The sequence below is a fragment of the Bolinopsis microptera genome, chromosome 12 (assembly GCF_026151205.1).
Source record: "Bolinopsis microptera isolate Bmic1 chromosome 12, MBARI_Bmic_1.0, whole genome shotgun sequence".
Lineage (NCBI taxonomy): Eukaryota > Metazoa > Ctenophora > Tentaculata > Lobata > Bolinopsidae > Bolinopsis > Bolinopsis microptera.
Genome location: NC_087083.1, coordinates 602310 through 619959, shown reverse-complemented (window position 1 = coordinate 619959; position 17650 = coordinate 602310). Strand labels below are relative to the sequence as shown.

Genomic DNA, 17650 nt, shown 5'->3' with positions numbered 1-17650 from the left:
CACAATCCAACAAACATGTAATAGATTTTATGAGAATAACTGCTGTCAAGCGTGTCATCTTATAACTTAATCATTAAACAATTAATTACTTAACTAATGATCCCATTAAGATAATTAACTGAACGTCAGGATGGTGTCCCATCAATGGAGGAGGTTTGCTTTCTTCAGTAAGGAAGTTGTTAAAGATGAAAACGGGGACAAGTGGTCCGGTCTTCAGGTTAGTTTATTGGAAAAATTTTAGAACCGTCTAGAAAGTTCTAAAAGGTTCTAGAAAGTTCTAAAAGGTTCTAGAAAGTTCTATAAAAGTTCTAGAAAGTTCTAGAAAACTCTAGAAACTTCTAGAAACTTCTAGAAACTTCTAAAAACTTCTAGAAAGCAGCAGTTAACAAATCAACTTATTGTAATTGTCACAACTTCCCCTCAGTCTTTCTTTATTCAGCATATTATCATGGTACGAACATTAGTATCTCGTACACATCCGCCAGTAGACGCTTAATAAGATTTATTTTTTTAAATCAATAAACATTTAAAGTTAAAGATTAAAGTTAGTGATTATTGTATTCCACAGGATATAGACATAACATGTACAGCTAGTGGGAGAGGTAAACTACTGATTGGAGACAGTAAAGGTCACCTGCACTGTCTCACTCAGGACATGAAGGTTTGTCTCAATCCAACAAAATAAATCGTAGTAATATTATATATTTAATTTCTTTTAAAAGTGATTTTATTGCCATTCTATTTTATGTTACAGTGCATTTTGAGATCACTTAATTGAGCAGTGTGCTCCATCCTTTTGGATTTTCAGTTTAAAGTAAAGCTAATAATGTTCCAATAAAACTTAACTTAATTCCAACAGAACTTAACTTAACTTAATTCCACTAGAACTATTATATAACTCTACTAACGATACTACTAGGATGTGGAGGTCAGGAAACTGTACGAGACTCGTCTCACACATCTGGTACAAATACCTAAAGCTAAACAGAACATTGTGGTTACTGTCGGGGAGGACGAACCTGCGCATCCTATACTCCGGGTAATTGGTTAATTATTCAATTAATTAATTAGTTAATTTATTGATAAGTTAGTTAAATAAATACGCAATTAGGTAATTAGTAAGCTTAACACAACATAGTGGTTACTATCGGGGAGGACGAACCTGCGCATCCTATACTCCGGGTAATTGGTTAATTTGTTAGTTTGTCATTCAAGGTTAATATAAATGATTTGTAAATCAGTTGCTTCTTAAATTATTCAACCGATATTCATGAATAAAATAAAAACGTTCCACAACCAGTTCACATATTATAATAATACGTAGGCTAACAGTAGTATTGTACCTTATAAAATGTAACTAATTAACTAATTATATAATTAATCACGTAATCAATTAACTGACAGGTGTGGAACATGACCCCACGGTTAGCTGACAGTGGCTGTGTTCGTTACGTAGACCTGACGACCCTCTCCAAAACTAACGTTACAATTAACGTGACTTGTATTGTTGTCAGTGATAACATGTCTAACATGGCAGTAGGTAAATATCGTGTGTTTGCTTGTGTGTATGTTTGCTTGTTTGTGCTTGTGTGTGCTTGTATGTTTATGTGCTTGCTTGTGTGTATGTTTGTGTGTTTGCCTGTGTGTTTGTGTGTGTGCTTTTTTTGTGTGTTTATTTGAATGTGTGCCTGTATAATGAGGCTGCTTTTTTCTGAAATATATTGTATTCTATGATTTATAATTGTATGATAGATCAATTAATTAATTAATTAATTAATTAATTAACTAAGTATATTATTTCTGCAGGATTAGCAGATGGAACTGTGTGGCTGTTTTACAAACACGACATTACAAGGGAGCAGCGGTCAGTTCCCATATTATTATCTGTACTTATCTCTCTAGAGTGTTAGACATAACAAGGGAGCAGCGGTCAGTTCCCATATTATTATCTGTACTTATCTCTCTAGAGTGTTAGACATTACAAGGGAGCAGCGGTCAGTTCCCATTATATTATTATCTGTACTTATCTCTCTAGAGTGTTAGACATTACAAGGGAGCAGCGGTCAGTTCCCATATTATTATCTGTACTTATCTCTCTAGAGTGTTAGACATTACAAGGGAGCAGCGGTCAGTTCCCATATTATTATCTGTACTTATCTTTCTAGAGTGTTAGACATTACAAGGGAACAGCGGTCAGTTCCCATAATATTATCTGTACTTATCTCTCTAGAGTGTTAGACATTACAAGGGAGCAGCGGTCAGTTCCCATATTATTATCTGTACTTATCTCTCTAGAGTGTTAGACATTACAAGGGAGCAGCGGTCAGTTCCCATATTATTATCTGTACTTATCTTTCTAGAGTGTTAGACATTACAAGGGAACAGCGGTCAGTTCCCATATTATTATCTGTACTTATCTCTCTAGAGTGTTAGACATTACAAGGGAGCAGCGGTCAGTTCCCATATTATTATCTGTACTTATCTCTCTAGAGTGTTAGACATTACAAGGGAGCAGCGGTCAGTTCCCATATTATTATCTGTACTTATCTCTCTAGAGTGTTAGACATTACAAGGGAGCAGCGGTCAGTTCCCATATTATTATCTGTACTTATCTCTCTAGAGTGTTAGACATAACTAGTAGTATATAGTAGTATATATGAAACATTTGTCATGGAGTTGTAGAGGGAGTTATGTGCCTCGCCGGGCTAAAGTAGTGGATGACCTTGCTGTACGGCAAGTTAAACAAGGATCTGAAACTACTAGGTTCCGTACAGACTCAACTCTGCACCCGTGTCAATATGTTCATTATATGCAAGCCTCTTGATTTATAACAAGGGAACAGCGGTCAGACATTACAAGGGAGCAGCGGTCAGTTCCCATATTATTATCTGTACTTATCTCTCTAGAGTGTTAGACATAACAAGGGAACAGCGGTCAGTTCCCATATTATTATCTGTACTTATCTCTCTAGAGTGTTAGACATAACAAGGGAACAGCGGTCAGTTCCCATATGATTATCTGTACTTATCTCTCTAGAGTGTTAGACATTGCAAGGGAGCAGCGGTCAGTTCCCATATTATTATCTGTACTTATCTCTCTAGAGTGCTATTTTCAACAGTGTATTTATCTGTAATTATGATCCATTTTAAGTGACCTGACAACTGCAGCTCTTAATCTTGATCATATTATATTGATCATATTATATTGATCATATTATATTGATCATATTATATTGATCATATTATATTGATCATATTATATTGATCATATTATATTGATCATATTATATTGATCATATTATATTGATCATATTATATTGATCATATTATATTGATCATATTATATTGATCATATTATATTGATCATATTATATTGATCATATTATATTGATCATATTATATTGATCATATTATATTGATCATATTATTACCAGGCTAGGTTCTTATCAAACGGTTATTATTACAATGTACATTGTATATCACAGTAAAACCCCGATTTACTGTGGAGTTTGGGGAAAAGAAAGCATCCAGTGCATCAGGGGTCGCAGTTAATCGGGGTTTTGATTGTTCACATTATGTATGTTAACCCACATTTTGGGGTAAGAAATGGCCATGGTAAATCGTAAAAATCGGGGTTTTACTGTACTTCTTCTTAGATGAATACTGATCTTAACCCAATCTTCACAGATACAAAGTGATCCACTCGGACAAGGCGTCTATAACTGGACTGGCGTTCAACAAGGAAGTGGCATTGTTTGTTGCTACTGAAACTGCGGTGCATTCCTACAAACGGGTATACAACATTTAAATACTTACGTTATTAAAAATTAAAGAAAAGAATAAAAAGAAATTGCCAGAAATTAGTTGAATCACCACGAATATTGAGTATGATTTTTTTGTGATTTGTGTTTTAGTTTATCTTTAGTTTAATTTCGAGACGCAAGTTGGTTCACTTCACTGAGAGTGGTCGTAGCAACAAATATACAAAAAAATATATAAACAAATTTATAAAAAATATGTAAAAAAATATGTAAACATATCCCAGGTATCAGATAGCAACCCCTTGCCGACGTTTCTCTCCAGTGAGGGGTGTGGTCTGGGCCTGTCCCTCCTTACTGATCACCATCAGTACCATCAGTTCCTTATTGCTCCTAAGAATAAGTTCCTTTTCTTTACTGTGGACGATCCTGGAAATAACCTCCCCATGGATGGTAAGTAATACTTACGGCTCAGTAATATCTTGTAAGTAATCTCTTGTGGTAAGTAATCTCTTGCTACCTGATTTCATTTCTAGTTACAGTATTGGTTCCTATATTCTAAGAATCGAGCTGTTTGCTTATTTTTTTATTAAATACTTTTCAAATTTTACAGAGTACAGCAATAGATGAATATAAAATAGAATCGTTCAAAATATCGCCCCCATCTGTAAAATATGATGGGCACCCAAACACGGTAAACACATAGTGAACTATGTCCGCAGTAACTTGGACCCATTACATCGAATTAATCTAAATCCAAAAATTTATGAAAAACTATTTAATAACAAACAAATCCATGGTGAATAACTGTGGATATAGAGTCAAAATTGGTATTTCAATACGTCAAATTCCAGATACATTAGATACAGGTCTGAAATGGTCATTAATGTGTGAGAAGGTGTGCGGGTGAAGTGTGATATGATGTTGAAAGTATAGGAAGGTAGATAAAAAAAATTAATAAAACAAAAATAATAATAATATGGGGAGCAAAGAGACTAGGCTAGACTGTTGTTTCACTATCCAATAAACATTTCCTGAGATGCTTAGTGACCTCAGCTTTGAAAAGACTAGTAGACACTATCTGTCTTACCTGTAAAGGGAGTCCATTCCACAGTATATGGGTTCTGTAGAAAAATGATTTTGCCAGTGGGCTATTTGAGGTACATGTGGTGTGTGAATTCTGACTTAACTTAGGTAAAATTGATGACACAATAGACAGACTGTCGAGGTGGCAACGTCTTAGTCGAGAAGTGCCCTGATATAAAGAGAGATAGTGAGGCAGCGATTCAGGAATTAAATTGTTAAGAACTTTGTGGAAAAAAATAAGATCATTCAAGTCAAACTTTTGAGACAAAGGGAGAATGTCGACAAGCTTGCACTTTTTGACATATTGCTCAGGTGGATAACTGCGGCCCTCTTCAGACAGAATCCATTTAATAGCTCTCTTTTGGAGACTTTCTAATTTATCACTAAGTGCTTTATTACAAGGGCGCCAGATTATGGAACAATTTTCGAATTGGCTACGAACCAGGGAGAGGTAAAGCGCCCGGCGACGTTTCTGATCAATGACAATATGGCCATCTCTTCTGACCATACCAAGTTGTTGGCAGGCCTTAGTATAAATTCTGTCGCACTGACTATTCCAACTTAGCTTAGGAGTAACATCGACTCCAAGATCTTTTTCTAACTCTACATACACAAGAGGAGAGCCATCAAGATTATATGCGAATGGAGGAGATAAAGATGGTTTTCCTGAAACAATAAGCACTTTACATTTTGCTGGATGGAATCGCATTTTGTTTCTTAGTGCCCAGTCAGAGAGATAGTCTATATCCATTTGTAAATTAGTATTATCAGAAGATGAATGTATTTTACGCCAGATTTTTGTATCATCGGCATACAAAACAATATCAGTATTATCCGAAAGGCCAAGAGGAATATCATTGATAAACAATACAAAAAGTAAGGGACCAAGAATAGAGCCCTGGGGGACACCAGAATTAACTGAGAGGGTAGATGACATCTCATTACCAATAACCACTCTTTGGTAACGGCCTTGAAGGTAATTGGTAAGAAATTTGAGAAGTGTACCATCAATGTTATATAAGGTCTTTAGCTTATGAAGAAGGATATCATGATTTACAGAATCAAATGCCTTAGCAAAATCAAAATACACAACATGATTGATAATGTTTTCGTTAAGAGACAATGCCAGGCTATCACAAAAGTCAACCATATTGGTTGTGCATGACTTGTGCTCTAGAAAACCATGCTGCCTGGGATCAAGAAGGGTACTTGTCAAAGAAAGCAGTTTACGTTTAACAATGCGCTCAAAAACTTTCATGACTAAACAAGTAAGGGATATTGGTCTATAGTTTTCAACCTCACTTTTCTTACCTTTCTTAAATATTGGGACAACATTTGCAAGTTTCCATTCTTGTGGAATGTAGCCGCTGTTGTAAGATCCACGAAAAATGCATGTTAGAGGGTAAGCTAAACCTACGGAACAATTTTTGAGAATTTTACCGTGTATGCCATCTGGTCCCTGGGCTTTATTTGAATTAATATTTGAAAGAAGCTTACGAACATCCCGATGATCGAAGTCAATATCAAAATCAACATCATTGACATAGGAGATGTCAGTGTCATAAAGTGAAGGATCCGAAAACTGGTTATAAAAGAAAGAATTGAAAAGTTCAGCTTGAGCTTTGGGTTTGAACCGAAGCTGTCCAGAATAACTAACACAATTAGGAATACGGCAGGAGTTAGATTTATACTTAACATGTGACCAAAACTTCTTAGTTATAAGCGCTGGATCATCACTATTGAAAAGATTGTCTCTTATTTTGGCTGATGAAAGCCTCTTAAAATCTTTACGGCTAGTAACAAACTTTAACTCATCAGAAATAGAACCAGAAATTTTAAATTTAGCTCTGAGTCTATCTTTTTTACGGCATGAAGAAAAAAGTTCACTATCGAACCACGGGGGTTGAAACTCTGATTTAATAGTTACTTTAGGAATATGTATATCAACTAAATTCATAATGCAGTCTTTAACTAACTTCCAAGACGAATCAGGATCTAGGCATTCTAGGACTTGCCAATTAATCGAGCATAATTCACGATTAATCATGTCCCAGTTTGCTTTCTTATAATTATAGATTTTACGTTTAGGAGTTTTCTTGCGGGAAAAGGAGCTTTTAATTGAAAAAGTGACAGGAAAATGATCAGATTTGCACACGGAATGAGGATCACAGACATTCAAGTTATCGATCGTGTTATCATAATTACTGAGAAGAATGTCTAATGTATTACCACTTTTATGGGTGGGTGATGTGATCAACTGGGAGAGAGAAAGATCACTGAAAGAATCTATGAAGGATTGCTCAATAGGTACGGTACTGAATGAAGATAGCCAGTCTGTATGGGGGAGATTAAAATCACCAATAACATAGATTTTAGGGGGATTATTTTTGGAAACTAGCTTGCGAATATAACTAACTATGACATCATGATTAGGTAACCCAAGAGTTCCTACTCTATAACAAGTACAGATTACAATACTCTCTTTGTTAGGAAAAGCAATTTTAACGGCAAGCATTTCTGCACCTAGGCTAACTGGTAGTCGGGCTGTAGTGGCGTCGAGATCAGACCGAACAGCCTAAAGAACAGCACCTCCATTTTCCCTAAACTTTTTAGGGTTATTAGGATCTTGAGGATGAGTCTTTCTCGTGCGGTCATTGCGGAAGATTTCATATTGAGAAGAAGGAAAGATTTCGTTGCTAGAAATAGATTTTTTGAGCCAAGTCTCATTTAGGGCAATTATGTCAGGCTGCTCTATGTTAGCAAAGGATTGAAGTTCGGAAATCTTATTACCATCAAGAAGGGGATGGGAGGAGCTTAGGTTACTGAAAGGAATAAGACCTTGGACATTTTGGTAGAGTACAGATAGGGAGTTGGGACCTGGATTAAGCATAGAAGGATTAACAAGAGTTATCAAAAGAAAGTTAAGAGAGAAAACCCAAAGAATGAATAAAGAGACTAGACGCCTGAGGCGGCTGGAATACTTGGCTCTATTCATCTTACCAGGGAGAAGAACATTTCTTATAAACCACGAGGAGATAATTACAAAGAAAAGTTTGATGTGGGAGCAAGCAAGAAATGGTATAAGATAACGTGGGCTGTCAAGGAGTAGAGAGGAATGAATATTAGAATCTAGGGGGAGTACAGTGTTCATGGACCTAGTCGTGGAGAGAAGAATTGGGAGAAAGTAAGTCATGATGAGAGAATAGAAGAGAAACATATGATTATGATAATTGTAGTTGATGTGTGGGGTGCATGGAGACTTAAATGTGTAAATTTTGTTAGGTATAAACGTGTTGATATGTATATGTGCATTTCTTGACTGTGTACGAGGCCTTTTGCATGCAAAAAGACCTATTCTAAGTCTAAACGATTCATTGTCTAACATATGGGAAAATGGGCAGTGACCGAATGTACCTGAAATAGGAGGCATAAAATTGAGAAGAGATTAAATCAGAGATTTGTTTGAGTTTTAATTTTAGGCGCAACGTCTTAATCAAAATATTAAATGAAAGAAAAGATCAAAGATTTAAATTCCCAGAAGATTATTTACAACTCTGTCAAAACTGTGTTCGTTTACAACAAACTTAAGCCAAGTGGACAGTAAACCTACTCCTCTCATGTTGAGATGAAGCCAATCATGGTATAGAAGTTCATTACAGGATCTAAAGTCTCGAGTTAAAAAGTCTGAGAAACAGTCTAAGAACACGCAATTATTATTTAGGCATAACTCTTTAAGTAGATTATTAAAATCTAGAACAATTAAAATCTATTGCAATTTAAACTCTATGTCTCGTAAGTGATAACCCGATTATAATTCCAATCAATTAACCAAAATAATTACCCTATTTCACTATTTCACTATCTCACTATTTCACTAGTTCACTAGTTCACTATTTCACTGGGGATTTCACTATTTCACTACTTCACTATTTCACTATCTCCAGGTACCAGGTCCCACATAGCGTGGTACAGGGGATGTCTGGTGTCCGTCTCTTTCACTATTTCACTATCTCCAGGTACCAGGTCCCACATAGCGTGGTACAGGGGATGTCTGGTGTCCGTCTCTTTCACTATTTCACTATCTCCAGGTACCAGGTCCCACATAGCGTGGTACAGGGGATGTCTGGTGTCCGTCTCTTTCACTATTTCACTATCTCCAGGTACCAGGTCCCACATAGCGTGGTACAGGGGATGTCTGGTGTCCGTCTCTTTCACTATTTCACTATCTCCAGGTACCAGGTCCCACATAGCGTGGTACAGGGGATGTCTGGTGTCCGTCTCTTTCACTATTTCACTATCTCCAGGTACCAGGTCCCACATAGCGTGGTACAGGGGATGTCTGGTGTCCGTCTCTTTCACTATTTCACTATCTCCAGGTACCAGGTCCCACATAGCGTGGTACAGGGGATGTCTGGTGTCCGTCTCTTTCACTATTTCACTATCTCCAGGTACCAGGTCCCACATAGCGTGGTACAGGGGATGTCTGGTGTCCGTCTCTTTCACTATTTCACTATCTCCAGGTACCAGGTCCCACATAGCGTGGTACAGGGGATGTCTGGTGTCCGTCTCTTTCACTATTTCACTATCTCCAGGTACCAGGTCCCACATAGCGTGGTACAGGGGATGTCTGGTGTCCGTCTCTTTCACTATTTCACTATCTCCAGGTACCAGGTCCCACATAGCGTGGTACAGGGGATGTCTGGTATCCGTCTCTTTCACTATTTCACTATCTCCAGGTACCAGGTCCCACATAGCGTGGTACAGGGGATGTCTGGTATCCGTCTCTTTCACTATTTCACTATCTCCAGGTACCAGGTCCCACATAGCGTGGTACAGGGGATGTCTGGTATCCGTCTCTTTCACTATTTCACTATCTCCAGGTACCAGGTCCCACATAGCGTGGTACAGGGGATGTCTGGTGTCCGTCTCTTTCACTATTTCACTATCTCCAGGTACCAGGTCCCACATAGCGTGGTACAGGGGATGTCTGGTATCCGTCTCTTTCACTATTTCACTATCTCCAGGTACCAGGTCCCACATAGCGTGGTACAGGGGATGTCTGGTGTCCGTCTCTTTCACTATTTCACTATCTCCAGGTACCAGGTCCCACATAGCGTGGTACAGGGGATGTCTGGTATCCGTCTCTTTCACTATTTCACTATCTCCAGGTACCAGGTCCCACATAGCGTGGTACAGGGGATGTCTGGTGTCCGTCTCTTTCACTATTTCACTATCTCCAGGTACCAGGTCCCACATAGCGTGGTACAGGGGATGTCTGGTGTCCGTCTCTTTCACTATTTCACTATCTCCAGGTACCAGGTCCCACATAGCGTGGTACAGGGGATGTCTGGTGTCCGTCTCTTTCACTATTTCACTATCTCCAGGTACCAGGTCCCACATAGCGTGGTACAGGGGATGTCTGGTGTCCGTCTCTTTCACTATTTCACTATCTCCAGGTACCAGGTCCCACATAGCGTGGTACCGGGGATGTCTGGTGTCCGTCTCTTTCACTATTTCACTATCTCCAGGTACCAGGTCCCACATAGCGTGGTACAGGGGATGTCTGGTGTCCGTCTCTTTCACTATTTCACTATCTCCAGGTACCAGGTCCCACATAGCGTGGTACAGGGGATGTCTGGTGTCCGTCTCTTTCACTATTTCACTATCTCCAGGTACCAGGTCCCACATAGCGTGGTACAGGGGATGTCTGGTGTCCGTCTCTTTCACTATTTCACTATCTCCAGGTACCAGGTCCCACATAGCGTGGTACAGGGGATGTCTGGTGTCCGTCTCTTTCACTATTTCACTATCTGCAGGTACCAGGTCCCACATAGCGTGGTACAGGGGATGTCTGGTGTCCGTCTCTTTCACTATTTCACTATCTCCAGGTACCAGGTCCCACATAGCGTGGTACCGGGGATGTCTGGTGTCCGTCTCTTTCACTATTTCACTATCTCCAGGTACCAGGTCCCACATAGCGTGGTACAGGGGATGTCTGGTATCCGTCTCTTTCACTATTTCACTATCTCCAGGTACCAGGTCCCACATAGCGTGGTACAGGGGATGTCTGGTATCCGTCTCTTTCACTATTTCACTATCTCCAGGTACCAGGTCCCACATAGCGTGGTACAGGGGATGTCTGGCGTCCGTCTCTTTCACTATTTCACTATCTCCAGGTACCAGGTCCCACATAGCGTGGTACAGGGGATGTCTGGTGTCCGTCTCTTTCACTATTTCACTATCTCCAGGTACCAGGTCCCACATAGCGTGGTACCGGGGATGTCTGGTGTCCGTCTCTTTCACTATTTCACTATCTCCAGGTACCAGGTCCCACATAGCGTGGTACAGGGGATGTCTGGTGTCCGTCTCTTTCAATATTTCACTATCTCCAGGTACCAGGTCCCACATAGCGTGGTACAGGGGATGTCTGGTGTCCGTCTCTTTCAATATTTCACTATCTCCAGGTACCAGGTCCCACATAGCGTGGTACAGGGGATGTCTGGTGTCCGTCTCTTTCACTATTTCACTATCTCCAGGTACCAGGTCCCACATAGCGTGGTACAGGGGATGTCTGGTGTCCGTCTCTTTCACTATTTCACTATCTCCAGGTACCAGGTCCCACATAGCGTGGTACAGGGGATGTCTGGTGTCCGTCTCTTTCACTATTTCACTATCTCCAGGTACCAGGTCCCACATAGCGTGGTACAGGGGATGTCTGGTGTCCGTCTCTTTCACTATTTCACTATCTCCAGGTACCAGGTCCCACATAGCGTGGTACAGGGGATGTCTGGTGTCCGTCTCTTTCACTATTTCACTATCTCCAGGTACCAGGTCCCACATAGCGTGGTACAGGGGATGTCTGGTGTCCGTCTCTTTCACTATTTCACTATCTCCAGGTACCAGGTCCCACATAGCGTGGTACAGGGGATGTCTTGTATCCGTCTCTTTCACTATTTCACTATCTCCAGGTACCAGGTCCCACATAGCGTGGTACAGGGGATGTCTGGTGTCCGTCTCTTTCACTATTTCACTATCTCCAGGTACCAGGTCCCACATAGCGTGGTACAGGGGATGTCTGGTGTCCGTCTCTTTCACTATTTCACTATCTCCAGGTACCAGGTCCCACATAGCGTGGTACAGGGGATGTCTGGTGTCCGTCTCTTTCACTATTTCACTATCTCCAGGTACCAGGTCCCACATAGCGTGGTACAGGGGATGTCTGGTGTCCGTCTCTTTCACTATTTCACTATCTCCAGGTACCAGGTCCCACATAGCGTGGTACAGGGGATGTCTGGTGTCCGTCTCTTTCGCTATTTCACTATCTCCAGGTACCAGGTCCCACATAGCGTGGTACAGGGGATGTCTGGTGTCCGTCTCTTTCACTATTTCACTATCTCCAGGTACCAGGTCCCACATAGCGTGGTACAGGGGATGTCTGGTGTCCGTCTCTTTCACTATTTCACTATCTCCAGGTACCAGGTCCCACATAGCGTGGTACAGGGGATGTCTGGTGTCCGTCTCTTTCACTATTTCACTATCTCCAGGTACCAGGTCCCACATAGCGTGGTACAGGGGATGTCTGGTGTCCGTCTCTTTCACTATTTCACTATCTCCAGGTACCAGGTCCCACATAGCGTGGTACAGGGGATGTCTGGTGTCCGTCTCTTTCACTATTTCACTATCTCCAGGTACCAGGTCCCACATAGCGTGGTACAGGGGATGTCTGGTGTCCGTCTCTTTCACTATTTCACTATCTCCAGGTACCAGGTCCCACATAGCGTGGTACAGGGGATGTCTGGTGTCCGTCTCTTTCACTATTTCACTATCTCCAGGTACCAGGTCCCACATAGCGTGGTACAGGGGATGTCTGGTGTCCGTCTCTTTCACTATTTCACTATCTCCAGGTACCAGGTCCCACATAGCGTGGTACAGGGGATGTCTGGTGTCCGTCTCTTTCACTATTTCACTATCTCCAGGTACCAGGTCCCACATAGCGTGGTACAGGGGATGTCTGGTGTCCGTCTCTTTCACTATTTCACTATCTCCAGGTACCAGGTCCCACATAGCGTGGTACAGGGGATGTCTGGTGTCCGTCTCTTTCGCCAGGAGAACCATGCTAAAACAGGACTCTATCTGCGACCTGACCATCTACGATATGAGCAACAAGTTTATAGGTACAGTGAACTGCTTGTTAACTGATTGTTAACTGCTCGTTAACTGCTTGTTAACTGCTTGTTAACTGCTTGTTAACTGTTTGTTAACTGCTTGTTAACTGCTTGTTAACTGCTTGTTAACTGCTTGTTAACTGCTTGTTAACTGCTTGTTAACTGCTTGTTAACTGCTTGTTAACTGCTTGTTAACTGCTTGTTAACTGCTTGTTAACTGCTTGTTAACTGCTTGTTAACTGCTTGTTAACTGCTTGTGAACTGCTTGTTAACTGCTTGTTAACTGCTTGTTAACTGCTTGTTAACTGCTTGTTAACTGCTTGTTAACTGCTCGTGAACTGCTTGTGGACTGCTTGTTAACTGCTTGTTTACTGCTTGTTAACTGCTTGTTAACTGCTTGTTAACTGCTTGTTAACTGCTTGTTAACTGCTTGTTAACTGCTTGTTAACTGCTTGTTAACTGCTTGTTAACTGCTTGTTAACTGCTTGTTAACTGCTTGTTAACTGCTTGTTAACTGCTTGTTAACTGCTTGTTAACTGCTTGTTAACTGCTTGTTAACTGCTTGTTAACTGCTTGTTAACTGCTTGTTAACTGCTTGTGAACTGCTTGTTAACTGCTTGTTAACTGCTTGTTAACTGCTTGTTAACTGCTTGTTAACTGCTTGTTAACTGCTTGTTAACTGCTTGTTAACTGCTTGTTAACTGCTTGTTAACTGCTCGTGAACTGCTTGTGGACTGCTTGTTAACTGCTTGTTTACTGCTTGTTAACTGCTTGTTAACTGCTTGTTAACTGCTTGTTAACTGCTTGTTAACTGCTTGTTAACTGCTTGTTAACTGCTTGTTAACTGCTTGTTAACTGCTTGTTAACTGCTTGTTAACTGCTTGTTAACTGCTTGTTAACTGCTTGTGGACTGCTTGTTAACTGCTTGTTAACTGCTTGTTAACTGCTTGTTAACTGCTTGTTAACTGCTTGTTAACTGCTTGTTAACTGCTTGTTAACTGCTTGTTAACTGCTTGTTAACTGCTTGTGAACTGCTTGTTAACTGCTTGTTAACTGCTTGTTAACTGCTTGTTAACTGCTTGTTAACTGCTTGTTAACTGCTTGTTAACTGCTTGTTAACTGCTTGTTAACTGCTTGTTAACTGCTTGTTAATTGCTTGTTAACTGCTTGTTAACTGCTTGTTAACTGCTTGTTAACTGCTTGTGAACTGCTTGTTAACTGCTTGTTAACTGCTTGTTAACTGCTTGTTAACTGCTTGTTAACTGCTTGTTAACTGCTTGTTAACTGCTTGTTAACTGCTTGTTAACTGCTTGTTAACTGCTCGTGAACTGCTTGTGGACTGCTTGTTAACTGCTTGTTTACTGCTTGTTAACTGCTTGTTAACTGCTTGTTAACTGCTTGTTAACTGCTTGTTAACTGCTTGTTAACTGCTTGTTAACTGCTTGTTAACTGCTTGTTAACTGCTTGTTAACTGCTTGTTAACTGCTTGTTAACTGCTTGTTAACTGCTTGTTAACTGCTCGTGAACTGCTTGTGGACTGCTTGTTAACTGCTTGTTAACTGCTTGTTAACTGCTTGTTAACTGATTGTTAACTGTTTGTTAACTGTTTGTTAATTGCTTGTTAACTGCTTTTAACTGCTTGTTAACTGCTTGTTAACTGCTTGTTAACTGTTTGTTAACTGCTTGTTAACTGCTTGTGCTTTAAAGTGTGAGAAGTGAACTATGCAGTTAAGTTCACAGTATATATTTTAATAATTGTAAACAAATATTTCAGGGTTCACTGGAACGTTCCCACCAGTTAAAGCTCTGTTAGTAGAATGGGGATCTCTTTATGTTATCGGCAAAAACAACGAGATCTATAAACTCAATGAGAAAGGTTTGACACTTTTTAGTCTTTTGTGAGAGTTGCTTGGTATTAGTAGTTTTGGAAATAATCACGTGATCTACGAAGAAGAACAGATCTGAGAATACGGGCATTTCTGAGAATACGGGCATTTCTGAGAATTAAACGGGCATTTCTGAGAATTAAACGGGCATTTTGATTGCAGGGATCCAAGAGAAGATAGATATCTTAAAGAGGAAATGTTTGTATGATGATGCTATACAGTTAGCTAAGAACAACCAGGACGATCACATGAACCTCATTAAGGCGCACGGTGATCATCTAGCTAGTAAAGGTAAATAAATATTATTATATATATTATATACAGGGTGGGCCAAAAGTCAGTACCCATACGTTGGCCTTAATAGCTCCGCCGTGTTTTATATTTGAGAGCTGTTGCTTTGCAGATGGCATACTGTACTTACTGGTTCGAGGATTCCGTCGTCAAAATTTGAAAATTCGAATATTTTAGACCACGCCCATTCAATATTAAAACACCTATATTGTTTTCTCTGAACATACTGAACGCCTAATTTTTTTCAGAGACGGTAGATTATCAAATGTTGCATATATGATCTGAAAACATGGGGCAAAACGGATTAGAAATGACGAAGTTATCAAGCATTTTCTGTATCTCGTTAACAATATTGACTGGGTGATTATGTGACACCGTGACACGACACCTTAATTGGGCACCCTTAACAATTCCCATAATGTTTAACGGGGTAGTTAACGGGGGCACCTTATCACGTGATTAGGTAAACCAATCACCTAATCACACGTAATGAATAAACTCGTTATGCTTCATATCTCGGTCATCTGAGAAGCTACAGTTCTAATTCTTTCAGGACAAACGTAATTCGAATGGCCAAACACAATTCAATAACATTTAGCTTGATCCGACTATCCAAACTATCAAATAAATGTGAAAATGAACCTCCATTTGAAAAAAATGAACGCGAATATTTTTCGAGTTGACAAATTCCTCGAACCAGTGGTGGTACTAAGTCATACCAGAAAGAAGTATTTAAATTGGGCACTCAGTGACTGAGCTATAAAGGCCAACGTATGGGTACTGACTTTTGGCCCACCAATATACAATATGTTGTTGTTGTAAAGACCCGTATAGAGCCACCTCTAAGGGCTTTGAGACAGTTTATTAAATATAATATAATAATCAATAATATCGAAAGTCGTTTCAAAATATTTTCAAACTCAAAGTTGAAATCACACTCACACTAAAAAGATCAATTATTTTGTCAAATAGTAAAAATTAAAAAAAACTCTCGACACATTACAGCACGTAAGCATGATTAGCATCAGCATGCCTTTCATTTTATTTGTACCACTTAAGTCCCAGAACCTTTTATCTTTTAATTCTGCTTGCTATAGTTTGTTATAATATACGGCTATTCTAATTTCTAGAAATTTTCAAGCGTGACGATGAAAATTTTATCACGAGAATTATCTTTAAGATTTTGTGCATTAAAAAGCCGCGCGGAGTGGGGTAAGGCTTGCTGTTATCAGCGCTTTGGCAGTGAAAAATATGCTGAAATATGTCAGTCCATTAAGCGAACGTTGTTTATTACTGCTCGTTTATTGTGTGTTTGCTGTCGTCCTATGTTATGTTATGTTATGATATGATGTCATGATTTAGCGATTATTGGTCGCTGTATTACTCAATCATCCCTCATCTATTGGACTTCCTCAAACCAGGTACGTTGTGTAGCAGAAATGCTGGCCAGCTGTCCTCTGAGTTAGCTAGTGTTGACTGTTGCTCAAGAAGCACGCGTTTTGCGTTCGATTTGTAAATATTTATTGAAAATAAGCTAGGTAGGGACGTGATGTTCTTGTTGGTGTCTGTTAGAGCTAGTAAAGGTCCTTTAAAAAAGATGGATGCTTTGAAACATCGGTTATTGTACGTATCTAGCCATTCGCTACTGTTCTCATGATTTGAACCATGCGTGGGTATGTTATCTGGAAACAAATTTCTAATTGATACAGGTACTGTGTTAGGAAAGTGCTTCATGCGGTGCATTAATGTAAGCGCATTCTTTACGATGATGCCGTGTATTGTCAAAATCTCAAATTTGCAGAATGCTTCTCTGGTGTGAGCTGGCAATTTGCCGTCTTTGTAAAAGTAATTTACATATCCTGGCATAACCATCCGCATTCCTTGCTTTTGTTTACGGAATAATGTCTCAATATATATTATATATTCTAGCATTTCATCTAGAATTCAAATAAATTCATTATATTATGGAGCCAGCACGGCTTCCATCCCACGACATTATACTCAAATAGTGTTAACCTGACACCTCCTCACTCTACTCTAACCAGTATATTCAAAAAAATTATAATTAATTAATTAATCAGTTATTAATTAATAAAATAAAACTCTTTACTCCCACCTCACTCTACTCTAACCAGGGGATCACGACGGAGCTATATCCAAGTATATCGGTACTATCGGTCACGTGGAGCCTTCCTATGTAATCAGGAAGTTTCTAGATGCTCGCCGTATTCATAACCTCACACAGGTACACCATCTCTTATTAATCTCTACATAACCTCACACAGGTACACCATCTCTTATTAATCTCTACATAACCTCACACAGGTACACCATCTCTCATTAATTTCTACATAACCTCACACAGGTACACCATCTCTTATTAATTTCTACATAACCTCACACAGGTACACCATCTCTTATTAATTTCTACATAACCTCACACAGGTACACTATCTCTCATTAAT

The 17650-nt window shown here is 39.6% G+C and overlaps 1 protein-coding gene across 2 annotated transcripts in view; it reads left to right on the top strand.

Moving 5' to 3' along the window:
- The first annotated feature begins 126 nt into the window (after window positions 1-126).
- Window positions 127-17650, top strand: part of LOC134824015 (vacuolar protein sorting-associated protein 11 homolog) — an 87294-nt gene continuing 69770 nt past the window's right edge. Inside the window, exons 1-11 of one of the 2 annotated variants that reach the window (XM_063835662.1) lie at window positions 127-217; window positions 569-661; window positions 920-1039; window positions 1405-1540; window positions 1807-1864; window positions 3687-3792; window positions 4045-4210; window positions 12892-13017; window positions 14783-14884; window positions 15057-15185; window positions 17321-17430. In XM_063835662.1, coding sequence (XP_063691732.1) covers window positions 131-217; window positions 569-661; window positions 920-1039; window positions 1405-1540; window positions 1807-1864; window positions 3687-3792; window positions 4045-4210; window positions 12892-13017; window positions 14783-14884; window positions 15057-15185; window positions 17321-17430 — 1233 coding nt within the window. In that variant the 5' untranslated portion in view covers window positions 127-130. The remainder of the gene's footprint in view (window positions 218-568; window positions 662-919; window positions 1040-1404; window positions 1541-1806; window positions 1865-3686; window positions 3793-4044; window positions 4211-12891; window positions 13018-14782; window positions 14885-15056; window positions 15186-17320; window positions 17431-17650) is intronic. The other variant, XM_063835663.1, reaches the window with a different exon arrangement.